Raw genomic sequence first — 14,707 nt, forward strand, 5'->3', positions numbered from 1 at the left:
GGGAACTCCCTTAACCCAACTTGTCTTCTCCTGGACAACTCACTCAAAGCAGCACAACACTCACAGATCACCTCACCTCGCGTCTGCCGGCCTTCACTTCTATTCCATTCGTCCATTTTTCAACAGGAGCTTCCTCAACCCTTCCAGAAATCACTCATTTCATCTCCGCTTTTCCCGAGCCTGGAGCCGCCTGCAAACAACCGCAATGGGAGGACATTCACCGCCAATTGCCAACCCGACGACTTTGCCAGTAGGAACGCTGCAGGGACTAGTGTTGAGGCGAACTGCGGGGCAAAGAGCACTTCCTGTGAACCGCACTGTGGGGCAAACAAACCCTGGCCTCAGGTGCAATGTCTATTACACTGGGCTAGTTTCATGGATTTGCACAACTCTTACAAACATGTAAAGGAAAAACAAAACTTTCATCCACCTGCCAAAAGCGGAACTTCCTGGAGGTTGAATACTTAATTCCGATTCCCGTTCCTGCTGAAGGGTCTCATCCCGAAACGTCGACTGTACTCTTTTTAATAAATGCTGCCTGGCCTGCTGAGTTCCTCCAGCATTTTGTGTGTGTAACCCATTCCGACAGTCGGTCCATGCCATCCTCTTGCGCCAAGCTGAAGCCACCCTCAGGGTGGACGAGCAAAATCCTATATTCCACCAGGGTACCTCCACCCTGATGGCACGAATATCGATTTCTCCTTTGGGTAATTTTTTTCCCTTCCCTCTTCTATTCCCCACTCTGACCTCTTACTTCTCATCTGCCTATCACCTCGCCCTGGGCTCTCTGCTCCTTCCTTTTCTCCTATGGTCCACTCTCCTCACCTATCAGATTGCTTCCTCTCCAGCCCTTTACCTTTCCCACCCACCCGGCTTCAGTTTCTAGCAACCCCCCCCCCCCCCGTCCTCTGCCCACCTTTTAATCCCAGCGCCTTCCCCCTTCCTTTCGAGGCCTGAAGAAAGGTCTCGGCCCAAAATGTCGACTAGTGGTTCATTTCCATAGATGCTGCCTGACCTGAAGACTTCCTTTGGATGTGCAGCATCTGCAGAATTTCTTGTGTTTACTTTCATAGGCCAAAGGGGCAGTTCAGCAACAAGTCTGCAGATTTATAACCACGTTTAAAATGGTTCCGGCGACACCATTCAAAAGGGAAGTAGAGACGACAAGAGCCTTTCTCCATGGATTCTGCAGGGAGCGCTCATGGAGTGAGGTTGTCTCTTTGGCTTCGCTCCACTCCCGTTATCCTTTTTTTAACCTATGATCTCCTTGATCTAATCAACTTTAAGTACACCAGAAGATTTACTTTATCTTCTTGATTTACTGATTAACTGATTTCCTTTTGTCAACTGTAACTTTCGAGCTTAGAGAAATGAGTACGAGATCTAGAACTAAAGATGGGAAAGACGCCAATGGGAACAGAGGAAAGAAGAAAGGCGATTCCAAACAAACGGAATTAACTTACGAAGTTATGGAGGAAATGTTTGAGCAGCATCAGATAAAACTATCTGAAAGTTTAACTGCTCAATTTGAACAACATCGTCAAAGCCTCAATGAAGATTTAAAATCAATCATGGATTCTTTGAAATCCCTGGATTCTGATGTTTAAAAACACGATGCAAAAATTTCTGAACTGGATACTAAATCTCAGAAGACGGACACAAAAGTTGAGATTTTAGAGAAGAATCTAGCTTTGACTACTAAACAACTCCAACAACTTAAATCCAAAGTTATTGATCTTGAGAATCGATCGAGAAGACAAAACTTACGTTTAATTGGCTTACCCGAGGATGTTGAGGCTGGAGACCCCACAATATTCTTTGCTCAACTTTTAAAGGATTCGTTCGGTTCAGTTTTTCCCAACGATTCTCCATTACTCAACCGCGCCCATTGTATACCATGGATAAAGTCGGCAGCGGCTGTTTCCAAACCCAGACCAGTTATTCTGCGTTTCCATTATGTCAATGTTAAAGAACAACTTCTCCAGGCTGCTCGTCGACAAGGGATGATCAAGTATCGCCAGCATTCCTTCAGGATAGTTCAAGACTACAGTCCTGAAGTGATGAAGGAACGACTGACTTTTAAACCTCTAATGTCGGAATGCTATCAAAAAAATCTCAAACTGGCACTATTGTATCCTGCACATCTCAGAATCTCTCTTCCGATGGAAATCGTCGTGTCTTCCACTCTACAACTGCCGCTCGGAGCTTTTTGGATGATAATTTCCCATCGGATACAGACACCCTCTCTTGATCTGTGTCGGGTGCTTCCAGCACCAATTTTTTTTTTCCTTTCTGGTGTTTCTTTAAAATAAACCTTTTACTACCATGTGATGAAGGTTTTTTATAAGCCCAAGATTTTGTTTCTTTGTTTATTACTATAGTTGTTATTCTATAACTTATATAGAATACTTATCTCCTGTGAATAACATCATTCTCCTTTAGTTAACCTTTTGTTTTTACTTTTCCTTTTTCGTTATCATTAATGATCTGATCTGACGATCATTTTTAGTTATATGTTTCCTATTTTTGGTTCTTGCATAATTAAAATGGCGACTTGTTGTATAACCTCCTTTGTTTTTTTTCGAGATGCCGTGTTCTTATGCTTCTTCTTCCCATAATCCTTTTTTTCCTTTTGGAAGTGATTTTTTATTTACTCGTCTTTAACTAATTATACGTATTGACTAAGTTTTTTATTTTATATATTTTAGTAATTTTTACTATGTAGACTAATTATTATACTGGTTTTTTTTATATATATTAGTCTTTGGGAGGTCACCTATTTAACATATATTTTTGGAGTTGCCCCCTGCAGAAATGGGGTTAGAATTAGTTTTAGTTAGAGCTTTCTTCAGCCTTTTTTGGCTTAGTTTGGGGTTCTTGGGGTTGGGGGAGGGGATAGTCTTCTTCTTTTCTAATTTTTTCTATTGGGCTGATTCAGAACTACAAAGATGTCCGCAGTGTCGAGATTTCCGGTTCCTCTCTAATTATGTATTCCTCTTCCGATTTCATGAGCTCACATTATGGTTAACCCCTTACTCACCAAAGGGTTAATTTTCAATTATGGCTCATACTATTAATTTTGTCTCTTGGAATACAAATGGTTTAAATCATTCAATAAAATGGAAAAAGGTTTTCAAAGTGTTCCAAAGACTGAATGCTCATATATTTTTGCACAAGAGACTCATGTAAGGAAAGAGGACAATCAACACTTCTTTAAGTTTTGGAAGGAACAACAATACCACTCAAATGCTCAGGCCAAAATTAAAGGCGTTTCAATTTTTATTGATCCTTCAATTACATTTATTCATCAAGACATTATTTCAGATCCTAATGGCAGATTTCTGTTAATTACTGGGGTACTTTTTAAATAAAAAGGTCGCTATGGTTAATGTTTACGCTCCGAATGTGGATTATCCTGAATTTTTTAAACACTTATTCACTTCCTTTCCTAACTTAAACGAGTATATGTTGATAATGGGCGGTGATTTTAATTTATGTTTGAATCCCATGTTGGACAGATCCATAGCTAGTCCGGCTTTACCGAATAAGTCGGCTACTATTATTAACTCTTTTATGTTGGATTCTGGGATTTCAGAAATTTGGAGATTTCTACATCCAAATGATAAGGAATTCTCCTTTTTTTCACATGTTCATCGTTCTTTTTCTCAAATTGATTATTTCTTGATTGACTCTCGTTTGATTCCATATGTAGTTGATTGTAATTATGACAGTATTGTTATTTCAGAACATGCTCCAATGAAACTTTCCATCAAGTTAATGGACACCTCTTGTACTAGCAGACAATGGTGATTTAACCCTATTTTGCTTCAAGATCAGGACTTTGTCAAATTTATAAAGGAGCAGATTGATTTCTTCTTTTCAACTAATACTACGGAAGAAGTTTCCAATGGAACTGTTTGGGACGCCTTTAAAGCTTATATCCGTGGTCAGATTATTTCTTATTCAGCCGGTTTGAAAAGACGTGTTAACAATGAAATACTTTTGTTGGTTGATAAAATTAAAGAAGTCAATAAAAAATATGCTATTTCGCTCAGTAAGGAGCCGTACAAACACATAGTTGAACTCCAATTGGAACATAGCTTATTATTAACATCCTCGAACGAAAATCAATTAATGAGAACTAGAAGTGATTTTTATATTCATAGCGATAAATCGGGTAAATTACTGGCCAACCAATTGAAATTTGATTCGGTTAAACGTCAAATTACTAAGATTCGCAAACAGGATGATACTTTCACAGTTGATCATGTTGGGATAAATCAAACCTTTCAAGAATTTTATACCTCTCTATATCACTCTGATTTTCCTCATGATTCTAATTTCATGCATGATTTTTTAGGTAAATTGAGTTTTCCGAAATTATCAACCGAAGAGTCCCTATCATTAGAAACTTCCATTTCAGAGGAAGAAATAATAACTGCAATCTCATCATTGAATTCCGGTAAAGCACCCGGTCCGGATGGGTTTACAGTGGAATTTTTAAAATTTTTTTCCTCCATTCTTTCTTCTAAGTTGTCTAGAATATTCAAGGAAGCAATCAGTTTAGGTAAATTACCACAATCGTTTTATGAAGCCTCTATTTCCTTAATTCTTAAAAAGAATAAAGATTCTACTGATGGTGCATCATACAGACTGATATCTCTTCTGAATGTAGACTCTAAAATTTTTTCAAAAATTCTAGCAACTAGATTGGAGAAGGTGTTACCTCAAATTATTTCTATGGATCAAACCGGATTTATTAAAAATCGCTATTCATCCTTTAATATTAGGAGGTTAATGAATATTGTTTATACCCCCTCATTTACTACCCCGGAATGTATTATCTCTTTAGATGCTGAGAAAGCCTTTGACAGAGTTGAATGGCCTTATTTATTTAATGTTCTTGAGAAATTTAATTTTAATTTGACATTTATATCTTGGATTAAATTGTTATATTACTCCCTGGTAGCCTCGGTTTGTACAAATAATTATAGTTCTCCTTTTTTTCGTCTTTTTCGTGGCACTAGGCAAGGTTGCCCTCTTAGTCCTTTACTATTCAATATTGCTCTTGAACCTTTAGCAATTGCTATTCGTGACTCACCAAATATTGTTGGGATTACCCGTGGAAACGAAATACATAAATTATCATTATATGCAGATGATTTGTTGTTATACACCTCTAACCCGGAGAAGTCAATTCCTGCTATCTTAGATCTGTTAGCTCAATTTAGTAACTTCTCTGGTTACAAATTGAATCTTAATAAGAGTGAATTATTCCCTTTAAATAAGCATGTACCTACTTATGGACGTTTACCATTTAAATTGGTTACTGATTCATTTATATATTTAGGGATAACAATTACGAAAAAATATAAAGATTTATTTAAAGCTAATTTTTTACCTTTAATTGATCAGATTAAACTTTTATTTACCAAATGGTCACCAATCTCTTTGTCTTTGATTGGTCGGATTAATGCTATTAAGATGATCATTTTGCCCAAATTTTTGTATATATTCCAATCGGTTCCAATTTTCATCCCAAAATCTATTTTTGATAACGTACATTCAAAATTTTCCTCATATATTTGGCAGAATAAAAATCCCAGGTTAGGAAAAAGGTATCTACAGAAATCTAAAAAGGAGGGGGGGCTTGCCCTCCCGAATTTTAGATTTTATTACTGGGCAATTAATATTCGATATTTAAAATTTTGGTTATGAGATTTGGACGTATCTTTAAACCCTCATTGGGTAAATCTTGAATCTAATTCATTACAAGGGTTTTCCTTGGGTTCGGTTTTAGGAACTTCACTTCCTTTTACTTCTTTTAAATTATATAAACAAATGAATAACCCAATAGTTAAGCATACTTTACGTATATGGTTTCAATTCTGAAGATTTTTTGGGTTTAATCAATTTATTCTAGCAAGTCCCATTATATTAAATTTTCTTTTTCAACCTTCCACGATGGATCAAGCTTACTTTGATTGGTAAACCAAAGGTATAATATCTTTTCGTGATTTATTTTTGGATAATTGTTTTATGTCTTTTGATCAACTCTCTAATAAATATAATTTACCCAGATCTCACTTTTTTAGATATTTACAGATTAGAAACTTTTTAATTACTGTTTCCCCTAATTTTCCACACCCACATCCAATGGACATTTTGGAAAAAATCTTAGATTTAAATCTCTCTCAGAAAAGTGTAGTAGCAATTATATATAATATAATTGTGAATTTATGTCCTGATGCTTCTAATAAAATTAAAGCTGACTGGAAAAGAGAATTTGAGATTAATATACCAACTGAAAAATGGGAAAAAATTCTTCAGTTGGTGAATTCATCCTCTGTATGTGCTAAGCATAGGTTGATACAGTTTAAAGTAGTGCACAGGGCTCATATGTCGAAAGATAAACTATCTCGTTATTACTCTTATATTCATCCAATATGTGACAGATGCCAGTCTGAGATTGCTTCTTTAACCCACATGTTTTGGTCATGTCCCTTGTTGGAGAAATATTGGAAAGATATTTTTGATATTATTTCAACGGTCCTAAACATAGACTTACAACCTCATCCAATTACTGCTATCTTTGGACTACCAATGATAGACTTAAATAATTTAACCTCTTCATCACGAAGGATGATTGCATTTCTTACTTTAATGGCTAGAAGGCCCATTTTGTTGAATTGGAAAGAGATTAACCCTCCTAAGGTATTTCATTGGTTTTCACAAACTATGTTGTGTTTGAATTTGGAGAAAATTAGAAGTGCAGTTTATGACCCCTCCATTAAGTTTGAAAAAACTTGGAGGCCATTCATTCAGCATTTTCACTTGATGTAATTTGATCATTTCCAAACTTGTTTTATCTCTCTGTACTGTTGTTGGAGTCGTCGACGCTGAGGTTTTCTTCTTTTCCATTTTTAAGTTGTTAGTTTTGCCCAAGTCTTTTAGTTTAGTTGATTAATTCTGTTTTTCTTTGGGGCTGGGGTTTTTTTTTGGTTTTGTTTTTTTTCTTTTTCATGATTTTTTTTTCAGTTTTTTTTTGATTTGTATTATCCGTTGTCAGTTCTACATGATTGGGAGCTTTGTTAACTTACACTATTTGATTTTACAATTACTTTTCCTAAGTGTAACAATATTTCTCCTACTATTTGTATTATTGCTATGTTTTGTTTCTATACTTCGAAATTAATAAAAAGATTGAAAAAGAAAGAAAAGAGCCTTTCTCCGTGCAGCATCCATCTTGCATCGACGAGAGGTGGGGTGGGTGGCTGTGAGACGGGTGCATCCTAAGCACCAACCTACAAACCTGTTTAGTTAACCAACCAAATGTTACTGGAGATAATTGAGGCCTGCCAGTTTGTCTGTATTGGTGCTTTCTTGAGATTTAGCAATTCAAGTGTCTCTTTAGTTGCCTCTTAAATGTTGTGAGAGTATCTGCCTCCACCACCTCAGACAGAGTACTTTGGGCTCCAATCGTTCTCTGTGAGGAAAAATTCCTCGCAGATTATCTCTAAACCTTTCAATTTTAACTAATGTCCTTTTGTTTTAGTCTGCCCAGCCACAGGGAAATCAAGTTATTTCCCCACCTCAAGAGCTCTCTCACTCTCTCCATCTTCAGTCCCTCCACTTTCCCACCTCTTTGGCCTCCTCCTGCTCCCTTACCCTGCATAACTCAAGGTCTCTGTGACCACCTTCGAGATCACCACACTGCCATCACTAGCCTCCATCTGAACTTCCCTCCCACAACCTCTCCTCCACTGAGACCATAAGACCAAAAGTGATAGCAGCAGAATTAGGCCATTTTGGCCCATCAAATCTACTTCTCCAATTCATTATGGCTAATTCATTCCCCCGCCCCCCCCCCATTCTTCTGCTTTCTCTCTGTAACCTTTCACACCCTATTTAATCTGCTTTAAACACACCCAACGATCTGGCCTCCACAGTCACCAGTGGCAATGAGTTCCACAGATTCAGCACCCTCTAGCTAAAAAAATCCCTTCTCATTTCTGTTCTAAGTATATGTCCCTCTATTCTGAGGCTATGTCTTCTGGCCCTAGGCTCCCGCACCATAGGAAATATTTCCTCCACATCCACTCCATCTAGGTTTTTTTTTTGAGACATCCCTCAAGACTTCATGCATTGACAACTGGGTCCCAGTATCACTTGACCTTGCAGTCACTGGGTCCCAGTATCACTTGACTTTGCTCCTTGATGGGTTAAATGTACCACCAACCCTTGCACCTCCCCACTGTACCTCCTGAAGCCCATCTAAGATTTCACAACTCTATCTTGACCCTCTATGTCCCATAACCAACCCCCTTCCCACCCAGGGTAGCTCCAACATACCAGCACAGCCAGGCTTTTGCTGTCCACTGACATCAGGGAGCTCTGTACCAGATCTGCAGACTGTGCGAAATGTGGGACAAGTGGTATCAAACAGGACCAGTAATTTGAGCTGAACACACCTTCTGCTTATTCTGTTGTTTGAAGCTGGTTTCTGTAGGCTCTCCTTGGAGAAATTGAAGGCATTCAGCATTTTTCCATTTACTTCTCCAGACTGAGTGTCTTTTGGAGTAGGGACACCAACCAGCCAGGTAGTTTTTATGTTCCACTTTTTCAAGGAGGCTTCAGAAATGCTTTCTCCGTTTTTCTGGAAATCTCACAAGTATTGTAAGGTTAATTCCTAGTGTGCTGGGGCTGAAATGTGTAACACCTACAAACTGCAGAAGAAAGAGCAGTGATCTTATTGAAACATGTATGATCCTGAGGGTTGGTTATCAGGAGGAACCTAGGTGCCTGGGAGTACTATAGCACAGAAGCAGACACTTCTCGCCCACCTTGTCCATGCTGATCACAAAATGCAGGTTAGGAAGCATATGTAGAGAGGTTTTGGGCTGAGATCCTTCATCAGTCTGGAAAGGAAGGAAGGAAGAAGCTACAATAAGAAGGTGTAGGGGTGTGGAGTACAAGCTGGCAGGTCACCAGTTCATCCCCCCTCTCCCTTCTCTTTTCCCCCATTCTGGCTCCCCTTTTAACTTTTCTCTACACTTTACCTGCTTATCATCTCTCTCTAGCACCCCTTCTCCTTCCCTTTCTCTCATGGTCCACTGTCCTTTCCTATCAGATTCTATCTTCTCCGGCCCTTTACTTTTACCACCTATCAACTCTCAGTTTCTCAATTCATCCACCCACCCATCTATTTTCCCCCTCACCTGGCTTCACCTATCAGCTTGTACACCACCTTTTTATTCTGGCTTCTTCTCCCTTCCTTTACAGGCCTGTTGAAGGGTCTCACCTCAAAACATCGACTGCTAGTTCCTCTCCATAGATGCTGCCTGACCTGCTGAGTTCCTCCAGCATTTTGTGTGTGCTAGAATTTAGAATTCAGAATTTATTTAAACTTACATCCATCTCACAACGTGAGGGAGTCAAATGTACAGATGTGAATTTAAGTCTAATGGCTTGTAGAAAGAAGCTGTCCTGTAGCCTGTTGGTCCTGGCTTTCATGGTGTGGTAGCATTTGCCAGATGGAAGCAGCTGAAACAGTTTATAGTTGGGGTGACTGGTGTCTTTGATAATCTTCCAGGCCTTCTTTCTACACCTGCTGCTATAAATGTCCTCAGTGGAAAGAAGTTCACATCCACAGATGTGCTAGGCTGTCCATACCACTCTCTGCAGTGCCCAGCGATCGAGGTTGGTGCAGTTCCCGTACCAGGCGGTGATACAAGTCAGTCAGTATGTTCTCAATGGTGCCCCTGTAGAAGGTCTTGAGGATTTGGGGGCCTATGCTGAACTTCTTCAGTCTCCTGAGGTGGAGGAAATGCTGTTGTGCTTTTTTGTTTGCTACAAAGCCTTGGTGTACAGTCCAGGTGAGGTCATCAGTGGTGTGTATACCAAGGAACTTGAAACTACTTACCTTCTCAACAGCGGAGCCATTGATGTTGATTGGACCGAGCTTGTCTCCATTCCTCCTGTAGTCCACAATCAGCTCTTTTGTTTTTTGGATATTGAGGAAGAGGTTGTTGTCCTGGCACCACTGTGTCAGAGTGTCATCCTCTCCTCTGTAGTCTGTCTCATTACCGCTAGAAATAAGGCTGATCAAATGCTGAATTTGGTCAGCATATTGGATCTATGTGTGGCAGCACATTCATGGGTGTGAAGGGATTAGAGAAGGGGACTCGGGACACAACCCTGGGGGGCACCTGTGTTGAGGGTCAGAGGTGAGAGAGCCCATCCTTACCACCTGTCAGCGATCCGATAGGAAGTCCAGGATCCAGCTGCACAAGGTGGGGTGCAGGCTGAGGTCTCTGAGCTTCCTGTCAAATCTGGAGGGAATTATGGTGTTGAATGCCGAAATGTAGTCTAGGAACAGCATTCTAACATATGCATCCTTCTTCTCCAGGTGAATGAGGACAGTATGTAGTGCTGTGGCTATGGAATTATCAGTAGACTGGTTCCGTCAGTAGGCAAATTGTAGGGGATCCAGTGTGAGTGGTAGCATGCTCCAGATGTAGTCTTTAACCAGCCTCTCAAAGCATTTGCTTATAATTGAGGTGAGTGCGACAGGGCGCCAATCGCGCAGGCATGCTACCTTGGTTTTCTTAGGTACAGGGACAATGATGGATGATTTCAAACAGGAGGGTACTACATACTGGGAGAGGAAGATACCAAATATGTCCGTAAACACGCCAGCCAGCTGTTCAGCACACACTTTGAGGACCCGCCCTGGGATGCCATCTGACTCCGATGCCTTGCGGCTGTCAACATGTTGGAATGTTCTATGTAGCTCACCCTCAGAGATGACCAAGGTGCAGGTCTCGTCAGCGGCTGTTCTCGGGGGTTCAGTCCTATCAACCTGAAATCGAGCATAAAAAACACTTAGCTCGTCCAGGAGTGAGGCGGCAATGTTTTCTGTACTGTTGCGTTTCCTCTGGAAGTCTGTGCTGGTGTGCGGTCCTTCTCATATGCTGTGTGTCATTGTTGGAGAGATGTGACCAGATTTTGTCCCTGTGTTGCTGTTTCTCTGATTATGAAGATTCATTTATTTATCACATGTACATTGAAACATACAGTCAAATGTGTCGTTTGCAACGTAAGCAACCTAGGGATATACTGTGGGTAGCCCACAAGTTTGGCCACACATTCTGGTACCTGAGCGTATTGGTGTCAGGACCCAGGTCCGGGAGCAAGGAATGGACTAAGATTTGGCCGATCTTAGCACTGGGCCAAATCGAAAAGGTCAGCGTGACGAGGGATGGGCTGATTTGTCTCTGCGATGAACTGAGGCTGTGGCCTACAACTAATGAACTCCTGAATCGGCTGCAGTGATGACTGGCTCCATGGCTGTGAACTCACTTTCAGGAACTTCAGTTCTGAGTTAAATTTGCTTGCTTTTGTTGTTTACATGATTTTTTTTCTCTCTGCACTTTGGGTGTTTGATGGTCTTTTTTTAAAATGGGCTCCATTGGGTTTTTTAATTTTTTGTCTGCCTGTAAGGAGATGAATCTCAAGGTTGTATATAGTATACATACTTCCATAATAAATGTACTTCAAACTTTGAACCAACAACACATGCCCACAATGGCCGGCAGAACAAATCAACACACCACCAGCAAAACCCATCCATTCATATACCCACACACATACACAGTTCTCCAACCACAAGACAGCCTCGAGGCCTTTGGCCTTCAGTGTACTTGCAGACAATGGGCCTCTGACTCCCCCAGTGGACTCTCAAGAGTTTGTTGACTCAGGGTTTTGACTATCGGGCTTCGATGTCCAGAGAGTTGAAGCTGTGAACTGTCTGTTATTTGGCTGTGGTCCATGGAAAGGATTCCCAAGACTATGAGGCATCCAAGTAAAATGACCCAAGATGGAATTTGTATACTTTTCCAAAGCACTTTCAATATATCTTCTGCCACATTTTTTGGATTTGTAAACTAGTTTCCAGGGATTCAATATTACTAACTACATCTGCCTGGGTGATCCAGAATGTGCATTTTGTGTATAAAGTCTTTTGAAAACTTGATGACAGTATAAAGAGATCTTTACAGATTTAACTCTGTACTGCAGTCATTAGAGTTGAACATATTAACTTGTAGTCCTTCTGTTCCATGTCAAATGGGATGTACACTATACTCTTCAATGAGATGCAAGTATGTTTTGGGTCAACAAGAGGTTTTATCCACATAAACCAGATGTGAACTGTACAAAGTATAACCTTTTCAACCCTTTGGGCAAAATAATAATGGAGTTTCTGATGAATTTCTTTTTAAGAGTAGCTCATAAAAGGAAGTTTACAGTTTGTAACTTCAGTCTAGCCTAACTCCCCAGTTGAAAAGTATTGAGACTTCCACATGAAAACTTTTGATTGTGATTTTAGAGCTATACATTGACTGAAGTTGGTTAGAAATTCTCACACCACAAGATCCAGGAACAAAGGAGTTTAACTTCACTTACCCCATCATTGAAATGCTTCCCAACCTATGGACTCACTTTCAAGGACTCTTCATCTCATGTTTTCTCAGTATTTATTGTTTATTTATTATTATTCTTAAGCCTTTCTTTTTGTATTTGCAGTTGTTGTCTTTTGCACTTTGCTTGAATGCCCATTAATTCTATTATGGTTATTATTCTATTATTGATTTGAGAATGCCCACAAGAAAATAAATCTCAGAGTTATACATGGTGACATATATGTACTTTGATAATATATTTACCTTGAACAAGGTAAAACAATAACAGAATGCAGAATAAAGTGTAACAGCTAGAGAAAGCGCAGCACAGGTAGGACAATGAAGAACAAAGTCATAAAGAAGTAGCTTGTGAAGTCATGTCCGTCTTATCGTATAAGATAACCACTGAGTAGTCTCCTAGCAGGGTAGAATCTGTCCTTGAGCTTGGTGATATGTGCTTTCAGACTTCTGTATCTTCTACTTGATGCAAGGGATAGAAGAGAGAATGTCCAAGATGGGTGGGGGCTTTGATTGTGGTGGCTGCTTTACTGAGGCAGCAAGAGGTGTAGATTGAGTCCATGGAGGGAGGCTGGTTTCTCTGAACTGCTGAGTTATGAACACAACTTCTGCAGTTCCTTGTGGTCATGGCAGACAAGTTGCCCTACCAAGCCATAATACATCTAGAAAGGTTGCTTTCTGTGGTGCATTGATAAAAACTAGGGGTGTCAATTGTGATATGCCAAATTGATTTCGCCTTCTGCAGAAGCAGTACAGCTGGTGAGGTTTCTTGACCATGGAATTTACATAGTTGGACCAGTACAGGCCATTGGTGCAGTTCACTCATACGAACTTTCAACTCTCTCAACCTCAGCAACATTGATGTAAGCAAGAGTATGTGCAATGAATACCCCCTTTGTGAAGTCAACAATCAGCCCTTTTGTTTCATTGACATTGAGGGAAAGGTGTTCTGCATAGCACTAGCGCCCTATCTCCTTCCTGTACTCAGATCCATCATTTTTTGTGATACAGTCCACTACACCGGCATCATCTGCAAACTTGCAGGTGCTTGAAATTGATCTCCCCTTGTTTTTTGTCTATCATTAAAGAGGGATTATTTCCATTTATTCTGGCAAAATTTCTAACCATCTGAAACACCTTAATCAGGTTAAGCGAATACAATTGCTTCTATTAATAACCCTCTAAATCCTCAAATGATTTTGCTGAATCTGGGGTGCAGCACCTCCAAAGTACATTGTTTCTGAAGTGCATTGCATAGAACTGAACAAATACAGTGTGAAAACAAGTCTGTTAGACCACCAAGTCCGTGCCAAGCCTCAGACACACATTTACACTAATCTATCCCTGTATTTCCATCAGATTCTATGACTTACCTGCACACTTGGGGCAATTTACAGTAGCCTATTAATCCAGCAACTAGGCAGAAACTGGAGCACCCAGAGGAAACAGATACGGTTACAGGGAGAACATGCAGACTCCATAGACTCGATTGAGCCAGGTCTCTGGAGCTGAGAGGCAGCAGCTCTGCCAGTTGTGCGATTGTGCCACACATTGGCAGAGCATTTCAATTTCTATGCCATTAGTTAGCCATATTCTGCCTGTTGAGATAAAGGCTAACTTAGCATTAGCTTTTCTGCTGACATTTGTTCCTGTCTTGCTTTATTTGGGGTTTTATAATGTGGACTTCTGAATCTTACTGCTTTCTTGTTGTCCCTAGTTTCTTGGCATTTAGAAAGTGAACTTATCCATTTTCTTAGGTTGGAAGTGTACGGCTTCACACATTGATCTCCAATTGTCAGAATCGTACAGTGTTTCAAAGATCTGATTCACTGTAATTCACCAGGTTGGGGATTTCAGCATAGAATTTGAGATTTTTAAAATATTAATTATTTTTCTTTCTTTCCATTTCCCATGTGAACACTAGCAGATGGGCCATTACTCCAGGTGAGCTTACTCCTGCGCACAAATAGGTGCAGAATTTACATTCACATTTCCCTCTGGAGTAGACCAGAATCAGAATCAGAATCAGGTTTATTATCATTGACTTGAAATTTGTTGTTTAGCACCAGCAGTACAGTGCGAAGATATAAAAAAAATTATAAATTACAACATTTTAAAAAATAGGCAGAAAAGGAACAATAATGTTCATGAATTTGTGGACTTCAGAAATCTGATGGCAGAGAGGAAGAAGCTTTTCCTAAATGTGTGTTGAGTGTGGATCTTCAGGT

The 14,707-nt window shown here is 39.9% G+C and overlaps 1 protein-coding gene across 1 annotated transcript in view; it reads right to left on the reverse strand.

The window, feature by feature from the left end:
• Window positions 1–277, reverse strand: part of LOC140206120 (uncharacterized) — a 112,571-nt gene extending 112,294 nt beyond the window's left edge. The window contains exon 1 of the mRNA XM_072274305.1: window positions 77–277. Coding sequence (XP_072130406.1) covers window positions 77–116 — 40 coding nt within the window. The 5' untranslated portion in view covers window positions 117–277. The remainder of the gene's footprint in view (window positions 1–76) is intronic.
• Window positions 278–14,707: the final 14,430 nt, after the last annotated feature.

The sequence above is a fragment of the Mobula birostris genome, chromosome 12 (genome assembly GCF_030028105.1).
Source record: "Mobula birostris isolate sMobBir1 chromosome 12, sMobBir1.hap1, whole genome shotgun sequence".
Lineage (NCBI taxonomy): Eukaryota > Metazoa > Chordata > Chondrichthyes > Myliobatiformes > Myliobatidae > Mobula > Mobula birostris.